General features: G+C 40.8%; 1 protein-coding gene across 5 annotated transcripts in view; it reads right to left on the reverse strand.

Annotated features, from left to right (window-relative positions):
• Wdr59 (WD repeat domain 59) overlaps positions 1 to 24,128 on the reverse strand; it is a 77,370-nt gene that overhangs the window by 26,079 nt on the left and 27,163 nt on the right. For 3 of the 5 annotated variants that reach the window (XM_071604207.1, XM_071604206.1, XM_071604208.1), the window contains exons 5-15: positions 18,856 to 18,944; positions 15,639 to 15,755; positions 13,842 to 13,919; positions 11,009 to 11,165; positions 8,210 to 8,289; positions 6,937 to 7,069; positions 6,703 to 6,827; positions 4,682 to 4,846; positions 2,611 to 2,706; positions 2,293 to 2,449; positions 1,719 to 1,788 (exon numbers count right to left, since the gene is read on the reverse strand). In XM_071604207.1, the coding sequence (XP_071460308.1) occupies positions 1,719 to 1,788; positions 2,293 to 2,449; positions 2,611 to 2,706; positions 4,682 to 4,846; positions 6,703 to 6,827; positions 6,937 to 7,069; positions 8,210 to 8,289; positions 11,009 to 11,165; positions 13,842 to 13,919; positions 15,639 to 15,755; positions 18,856 to 18,944 (1,267 nt within the window). Of the gene's footprint in view, positions 1 to 1,718; positions 1,789 to 2,292; positions 2,450 to 2,610; positions 2,707 to 4,681; positions 4,847 to 6,702; positions 6,828 to 6,936; positions 7,070 to 8,209; positions 8,290 to 11,008; positions 11,166 to 13,841; positions 13,920 to 15,638; positions 15,756 to 18,855; positions 18,945 to 23,296; positions 23,335 to 24,128 lie in introns of all 5 variants that reach the window. The other 2 variants (XM_071604205.1, XM_027933220.2) reach the window with 1 other exon arrangement.

Here is a 24,128-nt window from a genome sequence, read left to right on the forward strand (position 1 = left end):
GCATGATACCTGAAGAGACACCTGGCAAGAGAAGATGGTAAGTAAGTACATAAACGCTGCTCGGCATCATTAGTCGTCATCACGGAAATGTAAATTAAAACCAGGAGGTAACATTTCATGCCCACCACAACCACTGAAGTTGAAGAGATTAGCAATGCAAAGTTTTAGAGAGATCGTAGAGCAATAAGTGCTCTGAACATCACTGATGTGAGGGCAAAACGACACAACCACTGTGTACCAACTTTCTGGTAATTTCTAATAAAATTAAACATACACCTATTTTATGACACAGCAATTCCACTCCTTGGGCAAAGAAACTAATACTTGTGTTCATTAAAAGGACAGTACATAATGGCCCCAAACTGGAAATACTCCAAATGTTCAAGAATAGGGGAACAACCTATATCATGTTCATAAAACCCAATTACTCATAGAGGCAACCACGTGGGTCAATTTTAGTATCACTAAGTCAAGCAACCTAAGCTGGCCATAAAACAGTTCAGCAGTTCACAGTGTATATCTACCTCAATGACCTTTAGGAACAGACAAAACTCAACTGGGCAACGAGAAACTGGGAAAAGGAATTGGGAATTTGAGGGGCAAGGACAATGCTTCACATCTTAATGTGTGTACTGATAATTATATTTCAATAAAGTACTGCTGGCTGAAAATGTTCCTATAGAACATGTGATCCAAAGTCCAGGTACAGATCTTCACTGTGTCCCTCTGAAAGGAGGTCACTTTTCTGGTCTAACCTTTCCAATATGGAATCTAATGTAAGGCAAGTTCCCTGGTTACTTAACCTCCAGTTCTTATGGGTCAAGAAGATCTCATCTGCCTGGATTAGTGTGGAGCCTGGCAATTTCCCAGTCCAGCAGAGGCATCTGTTCACACACTGCTTCATGATTCTTCCTAACTATGCTGAGCTAACGATACTGTGTGTTCTGCGTTACCCTGGTCACTGCTCTGCAGAACCAGAAGTCTACTGTATGATCTTAAAGTTTAAAAAAACAGTGGTCACAACAGGAAACATAGTCTGAGCACTCCCCATGTACTGGCAGTGTTTTCAAAGGCCTTAAAGGGACTTGCTAGTTTAGGCTCCAGAGGAAAGTGCTATCAGCTTCTCCACAGGACCTCTGAAGAAACTAAAACAGTCTAGATAAGCTGCCTGAGCTCAGTGAACCACACAGGGATCCCCCTAGTTCATGGAAAAAGAAAGGAAGGGCTTTCAAACTTGAACCTAAAGCTTCTGCATTGTTTTGAGTTTTCCCAACATACTCCTTATATAACTTATTAAAATTACATGTATTTTGATAATGTTAGACATGGTATATCAGTGTTGTGGGACTACAGATGATCTTTACGTTGTTTTTTTTTTTTTTTTTTTTTTCAGTTTAACAGTAAATCAAATACCAAAAATTTTAAAATAATAATAAAGTAATAACAATAGGGAAAACATATATTAACAAAGGATTTGCCTTGTTTCGGCAATAGTTTTCATAAAGCTGCCCCTTCATGTAGTTTGGCAGTAACCTTATAGCAGAAATCTTAGCTTTTCTGAATTTAATGAACCACCATCTTTCTTGAATGAATCTTACAAAGGGAGTTTACTGAAAAACTAAAACAAACTGTCCAAAGCCAGAGTCAGTGGTCCTTCCCATATTTCTGCCCACTTCTGGCCCCCTGGATATAGACGCAAAAGCATCTTCTAGACTCACCTGGGAGTGGGTTCTGTTGGAGACACTGCTCGATGCATTGTCATGGGCCTTGTGAAATATACCAGGTAACCTGACAAAGGAGACAGCACATGTGCATGTCAGTGGGAAGTGCCAAGACAGGACTGGGCAATCTGTTTTTCTGTCTCAATATACCTGAGGGATAAGACTCGATTTTTAAAAATTGCAAAGGCTAATGCTGCAGTGACTCTGCACAGGCCCAAAGGTGAGAATCTCCAGGATCTAGGACGGATGGGATATATATGGACTGGATCAAGTCTCCACAGATGCTTTACGTTCCCTATAGGGGACTTATCCTCTGTTAAGAATCAGGGCTCTAAACTAGACTCAAATCCAAGTTCATCAGAATGAAACAAATGAAGACTCCAATTCTGGTGGGATATACTCACAGAAACTAATGTGGCCTCATAGTATAAAATACTACTACAAAGAAGTTCTGAGTTCTTAGGAAATGAAAACAAAGAAGGCTTTTCTAGGGCAGATGTTCATACAGAATACATGACACTCTTGGCTGTATTCCCTTGAAATCCAGAATCAGCAAGTCACAGAGACCAACCTGCTCCACAGAACCTGGCCCCAGAAGTCCTAGGAAAGGGAATATTGGCATCCTGGTATGACCCATAGGCCGTGGTCACCCGCGCAAAAGTTGGTAAAGGTGGTGTGACAGAGTTTGGGAGCGCAAACGGGTTGCTAGAAGCACTGTCTTCTTGGTTCTGAAATTTAAAAATCAACAAACTAAAAACCACAGCCTGTCTTAGAGCTGAGTTACAAAACAGGGGTATGACATTAGAAAGTCAGGGAGCCCAGGATTTTAGGAGAAGATATGAAACAAGACACCAAAGCCTAGGTCGATACACAATTTCATGTTTCCCACCACAAAAGACTCAAGGCAGGAGACGAGCTGGCGCAGGCAGGGCTCCAAACAGCTCTGGTTACGTTTCACTTTTTGCAGGGAAGTGTCCTTCAGGATCTAGAAAAGGCCCAGAACACAGTCAAGAAGAGCATCCCATTTCTCCCGCTTGGCTTTACTCTGCAAAGTGGGGAGAAGCATAATGGTGCAGGGACTGAGGCATGGTTAGGTCTAAGGTTTCCAGGGCAATGCACTCTATCTTCCACAGCCCTTAAGGAGAAGGCCTGAGTCCTGAACCTCCTAGGGAAGCCTTTCCTTGGCCCAAGCGGCCGGCCACACACATACTGGTTCTAGCATGAGAATAGTATTCTTTCTTTCTAGTGAATTCAGGCTCTTTCATCTCTCCTGACCCCACCTCCTTCATGAAAAATCTCAGCACCTTGGAAGTGATACCCACTGGGCTGGACTAAAAACAGCTCTGAGAAAAAGAGCCAGGGGGGAACAGATTTCTCCTCAGCAGAAATTATAATGTGTTTTTATTTTTTTGTTCTTTAAAGTGATAAATCCTACTATTTTAAGATGCATGCCACAGATGTGAACTGACACCCACAATGAAGACAGGCCTATGAACTAGACCCATTGTCCCTACCACCTGAAATGTGCCTCGTCCAAACTCAGAGGCACTGTAAAACTCACAGTGAATGTTGGTACAGAAAAAAGTGTAAAATATCCCAATAAGTTTACGTTGATTATATGTTGATATGATAATATTTTGGATGTGCTAGATTAGATTAAAATATTATTAAAATTAATCCACTGCTTCTTTTAGTTTTTCTTGTGTGGCTATTGGAAAATTTTGAAATTACATGTGGCTTGCATTAACACTGCTATTAGCATTGAATTAGACCTTTAAATTTGACACTTCTCATTTTAAGCCTATCATTTTATACTGACACACATATATATACATATATATGTATATATATGTGTGTCAGTATAAAATGATATATGTATATGTGTATATATGTACTTTTTTTTGTCCAAACTAGGCAATGAAATATTCAGAATCCAAGTTTAAAATGACAAATACCACAAAATCTGAATAATTAGCATTTCAGAGATCTTTAAGCCACTTAAAAAATGTCTGATTACATATGATACCACAATAGGATGGAACTATCAAATGAATATGATCCAAAATGGGTAAAGATAAGCTATGTTCAGGTCAGCGTGGGCTTATGAGGACACTTCAGTTCCTTCACTTGTCACACTGCTCAAACTGAGGAATGTTTGCCTCAGTTTGACTCCTAGCACTTTCTGATAGAGGTTCTGCCTGATTAGATCTCACTGACACATCGAGTTGAAGACCAACTGCCAGGCTGTGCCACCTGCAACCACATACCGCTGTCCTTCACACACCTTGCCTGTGCAGCTAGACAGTTTATCTCTAAGCTAACCCTGGTTCCTTCTACGGGATGGAGAATATTTTTAATGACTATATACATTTTTTTCTGATTATCAAATATCTTTTAGCTTCAGAATGTCTTGCCTATTTCTAGATAAACAGAACTCCAGGGTTCTTAACCTAAGATTAGTGCATAGCTTTAGTGATCTCTGTGAGATTACATGCAATTCATATCCTAGTATTCAATATTTCTGAAGTTATATGCAAAATCTGTGCAAATTATTCTGAAGAAGGATCTATAGTCTTCATTAGACATCCAAAGGACATCCATGATTCAGAAAAGATTAAAAATCACTGCTCCAGGGACTGGGGTTGTAGCCCAGTGGTAGAACATTTGCTCAGCACATGTGAGGCAATGGATCTGAGCCTCAGCACCACATAAAATAAATAAATAAAATAAAAATACTGTGTTCATCTACAACTAAAAATATTTTTTAAAAAATCACTGCTATAACATTGTCTACACAAAGGGATAGGCCAGTGTGTTGCTAATACCACAGCATGCAGGGGACAGACGGCTTCCAAATCTTTGAGTTCCACTTAACTTCACTACTTAGCACAGACACTGATGCACACAGCAGAGCTCTTGTCTTACAAAAGCAAAGAAAATTTGGGAACCCAGATCCCCACCTTCAGCAGCTTAGCTTTCATGGTCGATGTGATGGTTGTGGGGTTAATAAACTGGAAGGAAGGGGCGGCATTGTTGGGGTACTGAGCTGGGAACTTCACCAGCATCTTGACACGGTGGCTGCTGCAGTGCGCGGACACCGTGCAGCTCCTATCTGCAGCGTCCATCTGCAAGACACAGACCCACAACTTCTTAGCAGGCAAACTGCAAGGTTTTCAGATGTAAATGAACTTTTTATTTTTATTTCTTTTTTTCTTTTTTTTTCTGCGGTGTGGGGATCAAACCCAGGGCCCTACACAAGCTAATCAGGCTCTCTTCCTACTACTGAGCTATACCCCCAGCAAGATGCAATTAGATGTAAATAAGCTACCTGAATGTTCCACGTTCCTGATAAAGTCCACAAAGACAAATGAGTTTGGAAACAACCTGTTTTCAAAATAGATTTTAAAATCTTAGTACTGCCTTAATGAATTCAAAGTATTTTTACTTAAAAAGCTTCAACCCAAAGCTCTGAGGTTAACTAAAACTTGTTGGATTTACTTTGAGATGAGAAAATAAAGCAGGAAGAAGTTAAAATGAATAACCTGATTCAACATAGAAAGCACTCTGACCTGGGCATGATGGCCACACCTGTAATCCCTGCTACTCAGGAGGCTAAGGCAGGAGAATTGCAAGTTCATGACCAGCCTGGGCAACTTAGTGAGACCTTGTCTCAAAATAAAAAATAAAAAGGGCTGGGGATGTTGCTCAGAGGCAGAGTGCCTCAGTGGTAGGGTTCAATCCCCAGTATCACAAACAAACAAACAAACAAAAACAGTATTTCTTAGAAAATCCATAGACATAGAGCAGATGAATGGCTACCAGGGCTGGAAAGAGAGCCAATGGAGGTGACCGCTAATGGTTACAGGAAGTTTTTTTCAGGATGATGAAAATATTCTGGAAATAGACAGTGGTGAAAGGTTGCACAACTTTGTGATTACACTAAAAATCACTAATCGCATACTTTAAAAAGGAAAATTGTGTGATATGTGAATTATATCTCAATAATTTTTAAGACGTACTCCTGAGGAAAAGAACCAAGACCTCCTTCTTAAACCAGATCACTAGGTTAGCCACACTGTTCCCCACTGGGCCAAAGGACATATATGGGTGGAGTTGATGGAGATGGCCAATTAATCAAAACATACTTTAGATCTGTTGATTTCTTGTGCTGCCAACTAAAGAAGGCAGCCGGAAAGCAGTGAAAAGAGCCAAATACATGGGAAATCTGGAGTTGGATTCCAACATTATCTCTTCCACCAAATAGCTGCTGACCTTGGACAAATCATTCATCTCTGGTGTCTTGATTTCCTCATTTGTAAAGTGAGGTAAAACCACTCATTACAGAATGGTTTTAAAGGTCAAGTGAGATAATTATGTAACAACACATCTTTCTGCCTACAGTTAACTAAATCTGGGCAAAAGAAAAACCAATCAAGCTTTAAAATCGCTTCCTGTATACTCAGTTCTCTGAAGCAAAGAGTTTCAATATCTGTCTAAAAGGAAAAGGGTAAATTGGTCCAAGTGCTAAGTAGTGAAGAGGTTTGAGTGGCCCTTTTACTCTGAATCTAAATCACCAAGGAAAGGACCAGCTTGTAAGAGAAGGGAATACAGCACAGCACAGCACAAAGGGCTGGGAGAGTCAGGAGGTTTGGCTTCCAAGGTCAGCTGTGCCCTTAACTTCCCCAGTAACTCCTGGAGCAAGCACCCATGTATAGTAAAAGGAGGTACTGGACCAACAGAGGAGGTGCTAAGGTACATGACTTCTGCTCATTTTAGGAGAAAAGAACAGGATCAGAAAAAGAGTTTGCATTTGTGAAACACCTACATCTTTAGAAAATCCAGAAATTAAGCAAGGAGTAGAGAGTTTTAACTGTAAGAACAGAAAAGCTATTTGCCAGCTAAAATCATAGTTGAAATAGTCCCCACCCCCACAAACATCCATCAGCAAGCATGAGGCACTGTTCAGTAAGCTACAACTTACCTCTACATTGACATTCCGGATTTGCACGTTGATCAAGGAGAACTCCTGTTGCAGAGTCTGAGGCAGACCCAGCTGATCTGACTTCCTGTCTTCCAGGAGACTGTTAGGGGGATCTTCCTTTACCACTGGCAGAAAAGATGATCAATGTTGGAAAATGTTTTTGATGAGTAGGTTCTGGAGTATTTACTGTACAATTTGTGGCCCCTCCCCTAAGACATCAGTCTGACACATTACCTTCTTCCTCTCCATGGCTTGAGTTATGCTGGTGATCTGAATCTTGAGTGTGCAGGGTCTTCTCTGGTTCTGGCAGAAGAGAAATGCTCTCAATGAACTCATCAACACCATCTAATATGTCATTGGCACAGAGCTGCAACAAAGGGTAGAAGATGAGGGACCAAAGGATCAGTGGAAATGATCAGTCTGCCTGGCTAAGAGCTTTGATTTAAAAAATGGGACTCATACAGGATAGATGTGTCAGCCAAGAACTGGTAGAATCAAAATAGTTTGTGACCATCACCAACTCCCCCTGGTTAAATACACAGGATAACACCCTATTATTCTACTCCAGACATTCAGAGTTTATGAAAGGCTCAGAGAAAATTAAATTCCAATAATGGAGTTATTCAACTAATCCATAATGATAACCTCAAAGCATCTGAGCAAATGACACCTTTTGGAGAAAATAGGTTGAAAAGGCAATAATGTGATGGGACCAGGCCAAAATGCTCAATAGTGATTTTATTCTAAGCAAAATTACAAAATTTCCATTAGTTCTATGCAAAGTGGTGTTCCAGGTGCATGGAGGATGCAATACCAGTCAGGCACATTTCTCCCCACCAAGAGATTAAGCCACTGAAGGAGGAAAAGAGAGCCCCATGACAAGGCAGAGTTGAATGAGTCACAAGAGCAATTCATGCCAGTTACCACTGTGGTTTATGCAACAAACAAATATCACATTTGGAAATAGCTTCATAGAAAAGGTTGTGTTGATGGAAGAAAGGACTCTGAATGTCCACAGAGAACAAGGGTAGGCTTCTTAGCCCATTAAAGACAACGAAATGAAGCCAATGGCCACTTACTCAGTGTGTACCCATCCTATCTTGTACTAGGACAAGAGGAAAAAAATATTGACAGGCTCTTCAGCCTCAAAGTGCTAAACACTTTAGTTCTTAAAGATCTCAAAGCCGGGGCTGGGGATGTGGCTCAAGCGGTAGCGCGCTCGCCTGGCATGCGTGCGGCTCGGGTTTGATCCTCAGCACCACATACAAACAAATGTTGTGTCTGCCGAAAAACTAAAAAATAAATATTAAAATTCTCTCTCTCTCTCGCTATTAAAAAAAAAAGATCTCAAAGCCAGTATGGCATGTATAAACCATTCAGCCAACCAGTCATGTGTGTGAGGTGTATATCATGTATCCTCTACCTTCACAAATACTGGAAGTTTCTGCTGTTGTTAACTTTCTAGTTTATCCAGCTATACACCTCCACAAAAGCACTGAATACATACCCTTTGCATCTGGTAATCCACTCGCCACATTCTCAAAGTCTGATCCCGGGACCATGTAACCAGTTGGTAGTCCTTGGAACCTAGAAATCACCAAATAAAAATCATAAACTAGGCATGGTGACACATGTTTATAATCCCAGTGACTTGGGAGGCTGAGGCAATAGGATCACAAGTTTAAAACTAGCCTTAGCAACTTAGCAAGGCCCTAAGTAACTTAGTGAGACCCTGTATCAAAATTAAAAAATAAAAAGGGCTGGGGATGTGGCTCAGTGGTTAAGCACCTCTGGGTTCAATCCCTGATACCCCCCCCCCAAAAAAAAGAATCCTAAAAATACTTCTGAATTTGACATCTGTTTTCTTATAGGTCACAACAGAATGAAATTCATTCATAGGTATATAATACAAATAAATATTTACTACACATTTCCTCTACACCAGGCACTGTTTAGGCAGCAGAACAATAGCATGAGTAAAATAAACTCTATCATTAGAGATCTCACATTCCAACCGTGGAAAAAGTAAATAAATATGTAATAAAATGGTAGTGCTAACTGCATAAAAAAAAAAAAAAACACAGGATAAGAGGACAGAGAGAGAGTTATTTTTAGAGAGGCCTCCCTAAGGAAGTCCCATTTCAGCAGACACTTAAATGAAGTGAAATAATAACTGGCAAATTAGCAGTTGGAGATGATGCTGAGATTTAATGTCACACTAAACTTTCACCTCTGCAAGTATTCTTCCTTTTATATTATAGGCCCCTTGGGAGCTGGGGGTGAATAAAGTTTTTGTAAAAATTGATTGTTTTAAATGCATGATAACATCTTACTATTCAAAAGAATTTTTTTGGTAAAGTGACACATCTCTTTAAAAAATGAATAATCAATTTTTAATTTTCTTAATTGACTGAATCAGATTTTCACATATCAAGTCTGGTCCAAAAGAAATTATTCCAAAAAGGTTCAGGGTCCTTTTTGAAAGATCAGAACACTCAGGGTAATTATGCAGCATTTAGAATCTCCTCCATGGCTAACTAAAGACAGCAAAGAATCCAGAAATAATTTCATCTAGTTCTCTCACTTTATGGATGGAGAAACTGAAGCACGGTATGTCCAAGGTAATAGGGTGGGTGAGCAAAAAACATGGCTCAGTTCTCTTCCTTGTAAGTTCCTTTTCTGTGCCACTCCCTTCAACCAAAACTCATTCCCCTAGGCACATCTAACAAGACAGCAACTATTCTGAACTTCTGTGGAGTTCCACCATCTAGTCTCATGCTGATGGTCATCAATTTTCTGACCCTACAACTGGCCTCTCTGCATGTTCCTGACTAAGGAAAAGATAAGCGGAAGTGCTCTGTAAACCCAGCTCTTCTATCTGTACCTTCTACCCCATTCCCATCCCGTTGCCAAAAAGCCCTGCTAGCTCACTGACTTCCTTTCTCTCATCTTCTCCCTGACTTCAAAGAGAGAGGCAGGAGGCTCCACCAGCAGGCTCATTTCACTCTTTGCCTTTGAAGGTAGCAAAACTGGTTCCTGCTGCCTGTTTATGGCACCTCAAGATCTGGCTCCCGGACTCAAACTGCTTTGGCATTCCCCTCTTAATGATCACGTGATTTCCTTTTTATTGAACTATAAAATGCTTTTCTCCTACTCTGCATTTTGACCCTTCAGCAATACCCACAGTCAATGCCTACCACTTCCTCCAGGATGCATCCTTTGCCCTTGGCCACAACATCTGATTCTCTTCCTACCTCTTTTTTTTTGAAGGGAGGAGATAATTTTTTTTATACCTTTGTTTTATTTATTCATTTTTATGTGGTGCTGAGGATCAAACCCAGGGCCTTGCACGTGCTAGGCAAGCCCGCTAAGCCACAACCCCAGCCCTTCCTACCTCTTTGAGAGATCCTTCCTCTCGGAGAAAATCAAAATCAAAGCATGAGGTGATTCAATAAAAACTGACTAAGAAGACAGAGCAGTAGAAATAAATCAGAGCAATATTAGATTGGGAAGGAAGTAAATATAAAAACACATTAAAGGATAATAAATTTAGAAAAGGTTCAAAAAGAGGCAAACCTAAACTATTCTTAGGAATTCATAAATAGGTGGTAAAACCATAAAGGAAAAAATAGAAATTGCTATCCTAAATGTCAAGATGAGAGGAACGTGATCAGGAAGACTCTGGGATCCTGGCAATGTTCTTTCTTGACTGTGATGGAATTTACACGGGTTTTCACTTCATAACTATTAAATTGTTCATGTTCAATGTAATTTTCTAGATTTCACAATAAAAACGAACTTTAAAAAAACCCTATAATTTAAAACGAAAATTTCAGTAATAGTTAGAAAGTTCCCACCACTTAAAGATGACATAGATAACTAAAAATGGGTTGTTAAAAACTATTTATTTGAATCCAAAACTATAGTCAACCTTTCCTGACAGATTATAGGGTGATTACATCATCTATTTCCTATGGCAAAATGCAAGAGATTTAAGTCAAAAGCCAAAAGCCATGCACACAATTGGTGGGGTAAAGATCAGGAAGCATGTTGTTTCTGGAAGCAACAGAGATTTTGGAGAAAAGAATAAGAAAGTTAAGAGGATGATGAAGAGTCTCTCTAAAAAAATATTCTGGGGGGCTGGGGTCATGGCTCAGTTGGTAGAGTGCTTGCCTAGCATGTGAGACACTGGGTTCAATTCTCAGCACCACATATAAGTAAATAAATAAAGGTCAATCAACAACTATAAATAAATAAATAAATAAATATTCTGGAAGGCCAAACAACAGTCTTCTTTCCCACCCACCTTCCTTCTGTCTCCTCCACTGGAACTCCAGCACCACGTCATCGTGTCCCACAAAGGTGTGGACGGGAGTGTTCAAATCAAAGACATTCCACAGGAGCAGACTATTTTCCCTCCGCAACTGGGGAACCATCACAGTCACTAATCCATTGCTGAAAGGCTACGGCAAGAAAGGGAAAAGTGGTAATTATTCCAGGGACAATCAGCCAAGTCTCAGCTTCTAAAGGTGGGATTCTTCCTAAATAAAATACATTACATGATGGAAGGCTCCAACCCATGTAGGGGAATGACCGTCACACTTAGCCTTCGCTCTGCTTATGGAAGAGACCACAGCAAGTGAAAAATAAGAGAGAACTTTGGAAACTTTTGGAGAACTTTCAAAATTCTACAACAAGCAATGCTCTAAGTACTGTGTCAAAGCCAAGTTACCCTCCATGAGTTCCCTCTCAAAAATAAGCACATGAGTCTGCCTGGGAAAAGCCGTGGAGTAGCAATCATTCCGGCTGTGTGGAAAGGCCAGAAGCACACCATTCACAAGAAGCATCACCTTCCACTGCCCCAGTACTACAACTACTGAAAATTAAACTCAGTAACCTCAAGACTGATGTGCTTTACCTAGCAACACTCAATCTGCTAGGGACCTAAGAGGCCCATCTGGTTGGTAACTAGATTGTGTTAGTCAAGGAATAATAAGGGCACATTCATTTATCTTCATTTCCTCTCCTGGTAACACACCTGGACTTATTCTGTTTATTTTTAAAAGCAAACATTAATCCAGAGCAGTGTATCAGCTCATAAGAACAGTGTCTGATTTCTTAACAAATGTTCCCAGATGCAAAAACAACTTAAGACCCAATTATCTTCACTACTCCCCAATGCCCCACAGTGACAGCCTAATGAATAAAGACAGCTTTACTCACCCCTATGACATTAAAGGAAATATATTAACTCCCATCAGTGGCTATCAATGTGGCCACTGAAAAATGGTTGGTGAGTTGGTAATAGCCTACCATCTTTACATACAGTATTTCATGATTATTAAGCATATTCACATACATTATCTCAAAAGGAAGGTAGATTGTGAACATACTAAATGTCACCAAATTATCCACTTTAAAATGGTAAATTTTTCTTTTAAGGTGAAAACTTAGGAAGAGTTTTCTTGTAAGAAAAATGTCAGAAAATAAATCAACAAGATACAGCACAGGGGTGCTACTAGACACAACAAGTACCCTGAACATTAGAAATGACATTTTGACAGCTAATAGGTCCCAGAGAACAAAATTTATTGTTATAATTTGAACAACATTAGTTCTAAATTATACTTTCCCTGAAATACCATTGACTTAATACAGTGGCTACATTTATGAAGTCATTTCAGAATCTAGCCTGCGTTCACATTGCAGAAAGAATTTAATTATAATGATTGTGGGAAATCCAGTCAACCTTAATTAAACATGATATTGCAAAGTAAGGATAATGCTAAAATATTTGATGGGGAAAAGGTTACAAACTGAAAATTTTTATGACAGGTACTGACAAGCTCAAAAACAGACCCACACACTATGCCTTACAACTCCTGACATGGTCAGACACAGGACCTTTTCATTTTGCCCCTCACTGACTTTATTTTACTGCTTATGACTTATTTTTTAAAATTCTAATCTGTTATATATGACTCCAGTATGCATTACAATTCATATTACACATATAGCACATAATTTTTCATATCTCTGGTTGTATACAAAGTATATTCACACCATTCGTGTCTTCATACATGTACTTAGAGTAATGATGTCCATCTCATTCCACCATCTTTTTTACCCCCATGTCCCCGTCCCTTCCCTCCTACCTCTTTGCCTTATCTAGAGTTCATCTAATCCTCCCATGCTCCCCCTCCAAACCCCATTATGAATCAGCCTCCTTATATCAGAGAAAACATTCAGCATTTGGTTTTTTGGGATTGGCAAACTTCACTTAGTATTATATTCTCCAACTCTATCCATTTGCCTGCAAATGCCATGATTTTATTCTCTTTTAATGCTGAATAGTATTCCATTGTGTGTGTGTGTGTGTGTGTGTGTGTGTATATATATCACATTTTCTTTATCCATTCATCTACTGAAGGGCATCTAAGTTGGTTCCACAGTTTAGTTATTGTGAATTGTGCTGCTATAAATATTGATGTGGCTTTGTCTCTATAGTATGTCTCAGCTTCTAAAGGTGGGATTCTTCCTAAATAAAATACATTATGTGATGGAAGGCTCCAACCCATGTAGGAGTAGGATAGCTGGGTTAAATGGTGGTTCCATACCCACCTTTCTAAGGAATCTTAAAATGGTGAATTTCAGTATAATAAAAAAGGAAGACATAGTAAAAATCATTCTCCATATTCTACAGAGTACAAAATTTCCACTCAAAATCAACTGGCTGGTCCAAGGCTCACACAAACATTAAATGGCAGAGCTGGGCCTCAACCTAGGTCTTCTGAATCTAAAGTCAGAGCTCCTTCCTTCATAGTTCACTGGCTTCCAGCTCCTCAACCCTCTCCTCCGTCTTCCCCATGGCCCTCCCTAGTGAACACATTCACACCACCCAACTTCTCCGTTGAGCTAGGTGGTCAGCAATTCTAACACAGAACCTATCCAACATTCCAAGAGTAAATTTTAAGAAGTTAACAGCATTTATGCCATCATTACTATATTTACTGTGCCCTAAACCAAGACAGAAGAGAAAAGTGCCTCATGAAGAAAATAAAGAGAAAATGTCCCTTGGCCCCTTGTGTATAGAACTCCAACAGGAAGTTCCCCAGCCAGAGGAAGGGTATCTCACTCACTGTGTATCTGGCTTTCCAGACAGGCACCTGGCAAGGGAGAATATTGAGGTATTTCCGAGGTTGGCGGTAATCCCAGAACTAGAAGAAAAAAAGATAATTTATGAAATAAATGCCATTTTAAAAACTCCAAACTCATTGCTTTTTATCCTCCAAAGAAACATCTCAATAGTGTATTTTTAGTTCCTCCCCCATAAATATGCTGCTGTGAGAGACATGAAGAATCTCCCTTTTACATTTATAAACATTACAGAAGAATTTCTGGACTTCACCAGGACCACCAGTCGGGGCAGATCATTGTCAGGCAATCTGCCTATTAAATGACCTTTGTAGCTGAAAGGTTAGAGTGACAGATTTTGATCCTATATTGCTTTTATACAATGTAAGTAATTTAATAATAATAGCTGAAATGCCCTACTTACAGCATTTCAGATATATATTTAAAACTTTTAAGTTTTTGATCCCATTTAATCTTTATAACAACTGTAGAACAGATGTTCTTAATCCCTTTTTCAAATTTAGAATTGGATGGTTTCTGGTTCCTGAACTTGGGAGATAAGCTGATGGGGATGAGGGACAAAACCCCCAATACAACAAACAAACAAAACCAAACAAGCAACTTCTGGCATATGAGAATAAATTACAGCCAGATGCAGGGACACAACACCTGCAATTTCAGCTACTGGGGAGGCTGAGGCAGGAGGCTCACAAGTATAAGACAAGCCTGGGCAACTTGGAGAGACCTTGTCACAAAAATAAAAAATATAAAAAGCCTAGGGCTGTAGCTCAGTGGTAGAGAGTGCCTGCCTAGCAGACACAAATCCCTGGGCTCAATCCCCAGTAGCAAGAAAACAAACAAACAAAAAAAAAACTATTAGAACTCCAGGGGAATTATAAACTTTAATACAGAACTTTTTTTTAGTTATAGATGGACACAATATGTTTATTTTATTTTTATGTGGTGCTGAGGATTGAACTGGTGCCTCATGCATGCTAGGCAAGAGCTCCACCTCTGGGCCACAACCCCAGCCCCAGAAATTAACTTTTAAGCCTTATGCATTACTCCAGTTTTGCTAACCATACTGAAAGACACTGTACATAGCTGTGTGAACAGAGCATTAAATTAAAGATGCTGAATCAAGCAATTGCTAAACTAACTTGGTTGGTTAAATCCCTGGCCTGCCACTTTCTGATTAAGGGTACACAGCACATGCCATAGCAGGGAAAGGAAAATAAGAAACACTGTGCTCTGACATAAATCATAACTGGGTCATTGAAATGTGTAAAACCTTGAGCATTTCCTGTAAGTTAGAGAATACCTAGCGAAACAACTCCATCTCTGACTTTTGCAATGCTGATGTCTGAAATGTCATCACTTTTGCAGATTTGATAATCAGAGGAGAAAACTGCTATGTTTCCACGCTGAACAGACTGATCGTAAACTTGGCAACCTTAACAATTTTGCGGGCTTTTCTCCTTTACTTAGATCTGTGTATATCTGACTTCCTCGCAAGTAAACTTCTTTCACTTTCTAAATGCTCTGATCTCTAACTTACTTTCACAGAGGAAAAGAAAATCTTCTGAACAAATTCTCAGAGGCATCTCAGGCAGATGCCACAGCATCACTCCTGCAGGTTGTTACAATCCGGTTTACTTGAGTGGCTCTTCAAGAGGTACTTGCACCATGAAGCACACAGAGAATGCTCTAGCATACTAGAGCTTTTCCTCCGGAATGCTGTCACACATCTGTGACACCTCCCAAACACAGCTCCTCCAACCACCCCCCAGTAACGCACTCACCTTGACAGAGTTGTCTTGACTGGAGGTAGCGAGAATGTGCTCACTGTCTGGATGCCAGTCCAGGCCGTGGATTTTGGAGAGGTGGGCTGCTAGATATTCTACTGCTGTACTGGGTTTCTGCAACAGATTGGCACTGAGTTTGTCAGTTTAGGAAGAACTCATTGAGTGTCTACCATGTGACAGTGTTTTGGGTGCTGAGTGGGGTAAAATAATACTGCCAGATACTGTCTCTGCCCCTTGGAAACTCCATTTTCTTTCATTCAAGCAAAACAAATCAAAGAAAACAAAGGACTTATCTGGCTGTCCTTCACATGCTGCCAGCCTAATTCTATGATCCAGCCTGAGACATGATTTTTAAGAAAAATACAGGTAGTAGGTGTTCTTTACCCAGGACAGTGGAATCTGCCTACTCCTACTCCCCCCTTCCTCACAATCACCAACCAAGAGGGGCTGTGGCATGAAAGAGACCCAACTTCAACCATGAGGGTGAAATCATCAGGTACTAAGATCTCAAACAGAATGAATACACACAGAAAAAACATTGATCAGCATAATAAATGAACCAACTCAGAAATGTACATTAAAGCAAGATTTTTTAAACTATCAAATTAGAAGATGTTTTTAAATAATATTCAATGCCATTGAGGCTGCATCTATCACCACTGATGAATGTATAAAATAGTATAATATTTTTTGGAAAAAAATTCAGCAAATTTATCCTGAGACTTAAATTTTTCCTTTCTTAGGTGAATAATCCCAATTCACAAAAAACCTTTACATCTAAAGATGTTCATCTTAATAAAATAATAATAATATTGGTATTATTTAGAACACTAGAACACCAGAAACCACCTAAACATCGTAAGTGAGAAATAATTAATTAAATCAATTATGCTATAGCTTTGTGATAGGCTACGATATAGCTGCTAAAGATACTTAGAGCTTATAATATGGAGAAAATGCATCAGTTATAATGTTAAGTGAAAAAAGTACACACAACTATATACACAATATGATAAACTATGTTTTTAAAAACATATAGGAAAAAAAACCAAACTATTAGCATTTGTATTGGGACAGTAAGAGTATGAATGATTTTTATTTTTTCTTTTTATTTCCCCTACAAGGAACATATATCACTTCTATAACAGGCATCAGTCTGTAAGTTAAGAGTACAGAGTCCAGGTGCAAATTAAGTTCAAGTCCTAGCAACAAACGGTGCCTCAGTTTATCCTTCTATGAACAAGGATCAAAACAGTCCCTATTGGAAAATCTAATTACAAAGAGAAATTAATCCACACACGTGACTCTCTTAGAACAATGCTGATGCCCAAGAAATGCTTACTAAACATTAGTGCTATTAGTCACATGTGAGCCTGGGTGGAAATCCAATGTCACTTTTTAGGCCTCTGATGGTGGCTGTCATCAGTGCTGCTTTGACACTAGAAAGTGCCAGAGAAGTGAAAATACAATCACAAGTTTAAAACTCACCTGAGCAAGAAGTTCTTAGTATCAACAGGAAAATAAAAGCAAACTAAAATCCTTTCAACAAAATAGATAAAAAGGCAGAGAGAAGTTGGTGACATTAGTGGACCAATTAGGAAACTAGAAAGAAATACTTGGGCTGGGATGTGGCTCAAGCGGTAGCGTGCTCGCCTGGCATGCGTGCGGCCGCGGTTCGGTCCTCAGCACCACATACAAACAAAGATGTTGTGTCTGCCAAAAACTAATGAATAAATAAATAAATAAATATTTAAAAAAAAAAAAAAAAAGAAATACTAACAGGCTATTATTTTAAGATAAGGAAAACATACTGCCAGAGTTCAGGGTGAAATGCAAAATTGCTTACATTGTCTATGGCTCTGGAACCAACCTAAGGCAAATATAAAGCACTGCGGGTTAACCAGATGTATTCTATATAGATCATTTCTGACAAATGACAAACTGAATAAAACCAATCACCAATTTAAGAAACAAAGTGGGGGCTGGGGTTGTGGCTCAGCGGTAGAGCACTCGCCTAGCACCTGTGAGGTGCTGGGTTCGATCCTCAGCACCACATTAAAAAAAGATAAAAAATAAAACAAAGGTATTATGTCTGACTACAACTAAAAAAATTTTAAAAAACAAAAAAAGGAAAGGAAAGGAAAGAAACAAAGGGGAAAGTGGACCTTACCAACCTACACAAACAGAAGAAAGAAACTACCACACTGAAGATGCCCTGTGCAAGCCCTATATAATCACCTTCTTTCCTAAGAGCTGGCTAAGGCAGGGGCTTCAGGCAGCAGGTCCTAATCCAATAGACAGGAAGGATCTGCCATACACAGTCTCAGCTTCACTTCCTCTTCTCTTCCAAATGTACCCTGTGCGGCCAGAAGTGATGCTGAGACTTTACGGTCAGCACCTGGTTTGGGACATCAATGAAAAGCCCTCCACACAAATTCCTGAGGATCCCTAGCCTCAAGATTCACAAAGCAGGAGATGGTGCTTACATCCCAGGTCTTAAAAAGCTGACCCCTCTATGATCTATCTGGCAGTAAGATGTGGGGGAGCCCTTTCCCATATCATATTCTCAACAATGCCAACATAGGAAACTTTCCACTGACTTCCAATTACACCCAGGGCCCTATTGGTGCATGTGCAGAGTTCATGGCAGTGGGAATATGTGATCAACCTGAAGGTTATTTTGAGACTGGTGAGCTATCTAGGCTCCTAGGGGCATGGTATTTGAGTATAAAGTTCCCTGCCTCAGTGACCTATACTGAAGTATTCAGATGGTCTACACCCTAGAGTTAATGGTTTCCACTTGGCAAACGGGCATGGATCCGAAGCCTACTGATTGCCGAAGTAAGAACAATGTTGGGTCCCCAGGGCTTGACCTCAATGATACACCAACTATTATCTTTACTTGGAAGATAAAGACACTTAGTGAGGTTGTGGTGACTTGCCTAATGTCCTAATGAGGAGCCGCACAATAGGCTCTAACATAGGTCAGCCAAGTTCATTGTCTTAACCTCCGGTCATAATCCCCACTCCCCAACCTTCTTTCAACATCAGTTTAATTGAGAAGCAAATGCTATCTGGTACTGTGAGTTTAAAATGACAATGTGTCATGCCACAGAGACCCCCAGACTGCTAAGACAAGCCCTGGACACATAACATCCTCTCCACACTCTCTGGGAGAGACTAAAGACCAACGACAGGGTAAAAGGTTACTCACCCGCTTATCCCATATGCGTACATCACCATCATGGCTGGTGGCAAGGCAGTTTGCATTTTTTTTATTCCATTTGACCTGGGAAGCACCAGCTGCAAAGAAAACCAGGAGAAGAAAGCTGCTGCCCTCACTGCTTTCTGAAGCAGAATGAAGCCGATCCAGGGGAGGGGGACAATGAGCTCTGGTCAATGAACACAAAAATCCTTCCAATTCCTAGACTACACCAGCTCCACCGTTACAGATAAAAAGGAGCCAAAAGGGAGTGAATTAGCATACTAAAAACAGGATCGGAGTCACTTAATCAAGGAAATAATTCCAGAAAAAATCCGCAGGTTACTCTAAGCAAGGAGGAAAATCTAGCTTCTTAGGGGACCAGCAGTTGAGTACTGGCTAAGCCTAGCATTGGTTGGTACCTGACCCCTCCTTGTCCCCAGCACACCAGACAGCCTCAGCTCTGTGTTGGCTCTGTCCCACCCATAGTCATAGTTGTTGTTTTTGAGGGACAGTCTTAAAAAACAGTCTCAAGCCAAAGCTCAGCTGAAGAGTCAGCCCCAGAGCGGTCCGACTCTGCCCTCAGAGGTCCGGTGCTCCCCTGGACTCTCATCTCTCCATCGGCAGTTAGAGAGGCTATTTGGCACTGGGCTTGTGGGGTCAGGATGGTGTGAAAACTCAGTCCCTTTCCCTCTGAGCCAATCCAGAGAGGCAAGAACAGTGTCAAAAGAGAACCTAAGACAGGTCCTAAGAGATGCCAGGCAGGGCTGAGACAGGGCAGTGACACTTCTAGCTAAGTCCTATAAAATGAATCGAGTTCTTCAAGTCAAACCAGCCCCATGCTGCTGGCCCTCCTTCCTGCCTCTTCTCATCCATGCCCACACCACAGCTGACAGGACACGGGTGCCACCTTTCCCTGAGGAGACCCCATAGGTGCAGGGCTTTGAGCACGACTTGATCCAAGAAGCCCAGGCAGCGAGCACCAGAACCTAACAGGACAGAGTGAAGGCCAGAGCCTGTCCTTGCCCACTGATACCTTGTGGTGGGTCTGGAAAGTGTTTGTTTGTCTTGTTTGTTCTTTTCTTCCCCTGCACCACCCACTCCCCCATTGTTTTGTTGTTATTTTTGCTTCACTAAGGAATTCTTAATCTTTATTTTTTGGGTACTGGGATTGAACCCAGGGGAACTTTACCACTAAGCTTTATCCCTAGTCCTTTTTAACCAGTATTATTTTTTTGAGACAGAGTCTCAGTTGCTGAGACTGATCTTTCTTTCAGTATTTTTTTAAAGACTTTTTAAAAAAAGATATTTATTTTTTAGTTTTACGTGGACACAATATCTTTATTTTACATTTATGTGGTGCTTAGGATCGAACTCAGTGGCTCAAGCATGCTAGGTGAGCACTCTACCACTGAGCCACAACCCCCGCTCCCCCACCCCAGACTGATCTTGAACTTGTGATCCTCCTGCCTCAGCCTCCCCAGTCGATAGGATTACAGGTGTGCAACACCTCACCCAGCTTAATTTATTTTTAACTATACATATTTATGGGGTACATGTGGTAATTTGATATATCCATGCAATGTATAATGATCAAATCAGGCCAATCAAATTTCCCTCTCCTTGATCATTTCTCTTTTCTTTGTGATGGAGATTTTCAAATGCCTCTGGTTCTAGTTCTTTATAAAACATAAATAAACGGTTGTAAACTACAGTCTCCCTACCATGATACAAAACAGTAGAACTCATTCCTCCTTTTTAACTAGGTTCTGTTACACAACCCCCTTTTGTCCTCCTGCTCCCCAATTTGTCTTGTTTTCTCTCAAGACAGAGGGCACCCTAAGTTGGTAAGAATAAAAGCTGGAGAACACTGAAGATGTGGTACATTATGTAGGAGATTCAGTTTCTTTGCAAGAAAGGGCACAGCTAGAGGAAGAACAGCAAGAAGAGTTTGCTCCATTTCCTCTAGACAATTACTTACACCATAATGAATATGCCTTTCCCAGTGGGGTCCTGTCAGAGCACAAAGGCTTCCAAAGGGTTCTGGGAACCCCCAATCCAACCTGCTTTATTAGGATCACACAGAGCAGGGAACTGTTGTAAACTACAGTCACCCTACCATGATCCAAAACAGTAGAACCTATTCCTCCTGTTTAACTGGAGCACACAGAGACATGCTCTTACTGACCCCCCAAAGGGCATCAACACTGACAGACAGGAACCACAGACCCTGGGGAGCAAGTGCTAGCCAAGCCTGCATCTCTTGGGGAATGTTAAATGGAGCAGCTTGTAAGGATTCACAAGCCTATCATTTGCTTTTTCTCCCAGCATAGTTCTGGCACCACTGAGAAACCTCATTGAGGTACAAAAAAGGAGAGGAATCTCCTACCTCTATTTTTTGGAACCTAGAACAAAAAGAAAACAATCAGAACAAGGGGGCTGAAATAAACGACTCATTTCTTAGGGTTTCTCTAAAACCGATCTAGAAATCTGTAGGTGTAAGTAACAAAGTGAGGGGAATGTGACTTAAGCATTTACAGACCATTCGTATTTTTATTCAGTTGTATGTCTTTGGCAGCCAACCTTTGTCTCAGATAAGAGCCCAGAGTCGGTGATCAGATTCGCAGAGCCTTAAGCACCTAACACAGCTCAGGTGCTTGATTCCTGTGTCCATCTGTGCAAAGTTTTTTTTTCTTCTTTTTTTGCAGTACTAGGGATTGAACCCAGGGATGCTCTACCACTGATTTACACCCAGCCCTTTTTACTTTATTTTTGGGACAGGGTTTAAGTTGCCCAGGCTGGCCTCAAACTTGAGATCCTTCTGCCTCAGCCTTCCCAGTAGTTGGGATTACAGGCGTGCACCACCACTCCTGGCTAACGCCATTTATTAAGCATCTCCTTGGCCAGGCCTGTAATGCAAATATAGGTGCCAAGAGGTTAGGGACCATGTCTGTGATAGCATGTGTATATACCAGAGATGGTACATAACACAGGTCAGCTGGATAGCAGCTTAAGCACAATCAGGGTGGTAAAAGTGTAAATACTAGGATGTGAGGGCACAGAGGACTGAAGAATCATGTAACCATTTTAGAACAAACACCAAATGTGTATTCAGGTGTATCAAGAAGATGCAAAGGAACAGGATTTAACAGATAGAAAATATATGATTTTATCAAGGGTTCCAAAATACTGGTGACTGGACTTCACCACTGTAAGTTATGCCAGTTTCAAACCCACATTCTACTCTGGGAAGTGGGGGGAATATTCCCCCCAGCACAGCTGAGAGTTCCAAAAATAGCTCCAACTAAGCAAAGAAAACAGGTAGATCAGAAAGTGATTTCAAAGACTCAATTCATCCATGTCAAATGATACCGTGGGGACATAATCAGCGTAAATCTAGATTGTAGAGAAAGCACAAGACAACCTGGTTTCTTCAAATAAGTACACTGTGCAGGAAAAGAACAAACAAACCCAAACAGGAGAGGGAGACTAAAAAAGATGAGAAAAGTATCAACTACTTGGAAGTCCAGACTTTATTTTAATTCTGACTCAGTTTTTGTTTGTTTGTTTTTTAAGAAAGAGAAATGGGCAGGGCACAGGGGCACACACCTGTAATCCAGCAACTTGGGAGGCTGAGACAGGAGGACTGAAAGTTCAAGGCCAGCCTCAGCAATTTAGCAAAGCCCTAAGCAAATTAGCGAGACTCTGTCTCAAAATACAAAATAAGAAGGATTGGGGATGTGACTCAGTGGTAGAGTGCCATTGAGTTCAATCCAAAGTATAAAAAAAAAACAAAGAGTGAGAGCAAGAGCAGGGGTGGGGGGGACCAGGGGTGTAGGTCAGTAGCACAGTGTGCTTAGCATGCACAGAGCCCTGGGTTTGATCCCCAGCACCAGTTTTTAAAAAAAGAGAAAGAGAGACACAGATACTACTGGGAAATTCAGAAAGAGACCACTGGGGAAATCTGAATACTTCTTAGATATCTGAAGATACTAAGAAGCCATTATTAATATTTTAGGTATGTTAATGGTACAGTGATTACTTTCTTTTTTAGGGATTTTCTTTTATAATACATAATATGTGTTGAAGAAATGACACAACACCTAAGCCTTGCTCAAAATAATCACAAAGGAATGAGGGCAGTGGGGGAGGCAGTGGATAGAGGTAAAGATGAAAGGAGACTGAATGTTTGATGACAATCACTGAAGCCCCAAGGGTGGGGGGAGGGGAAGGGGAGGGGGAGCGGGAGGGGGAGGGGAGGGCTAAGGTAGGGTAGGGTTAGGGTTAGGGTTAGGGTTCGGAGCAACATGAGCAAAGCAAGCACCTTGCAACGTGGGACTTGCGATTTTACCCAGCAGGGCGTAGGACATGAGTGGTCAGACCACGAGGAGCAATGAAATGGCCAGGAGTGGGAAGCACTGGGATGAAGGCACACCAGGGACGACACACTCACCTACAGCAGAGAGTGCAACAGTGGGTTTCCTTGTGTCTCTGAAACACAAAAATCGGAAGTCAAATGCCCAATTCATATGCCCCCAGCGACCTGGTACTTTTCACTCTCTGCACATACTTTCTTCACTTTACTCTCCCAGGAACCTGGAGTTAGATCTGCTGAGAGGGCCTTAAAAAGACATGTAAAGAGAAACCTGTTTTCCCTCAAGGTAGAAGGTAGGTGAACTTTCTCAGCCACTATAATGGAGGCTGAGTTTGAATTTCAAATCATACAGTTAAATCCACAGAAAAGATCACATGACTCAGGATGGCCTAGGTAGCCCCAATGTGGCAGGAGAGGAAGCCAAAAAATCCCCTCCTGGGGTCATTACTGCCATGGCAACGTGTGACAGGGCAGTGTAATCCAAGGACCTTCCCAACAGCATTTCAAAGGTGGATTATAAAACTTCTCTGAGTGCCCGGCACGGTGGTGCACACCTTTAATCCCAGTGGCTGGGGAGGCTGAAGCAGGAGGATCACAAGTTCAAAGCCAGGCTCAGCAACTTAGCAAGGCCTTAAGCAACTTAGTGCTTAAAACTAAAAATAAAAAGGCCTGGGGATTTTGCTCAGTGTTTAAGCACAAAAAACCTGGTGGAATGAGATGGACATCATTACCCTAAGTACACGAATGAAAAAACAAATGGCGTGCCTCTACTTTGTCTACAACCAGAGATATGAAAAAGTGTGCTCTACATGTGTAATATAAATTGTGATGCATTCTGCTGACACATATAACAAATTAAAATTTTTAAAAAATAGAATCTTAAAAAAAAACAAAACAAAGAAACAACCTT

This window comes from Marmota flaviventris, chromosome 18 (genome assembly GCF_047511675.1).
Source record: "Marmota flaviventris isolate mMarFla1 chromosome 18, mMarFla1.hap1, whole genome shotgun sequence".
In the NCBI taxonomy this organism is placed as follows: Eukaryota; Metazoa; Chordata; class Mammalia; order Rodentia; family Sciuridae; genus Marmota; species Marmota flaviventris.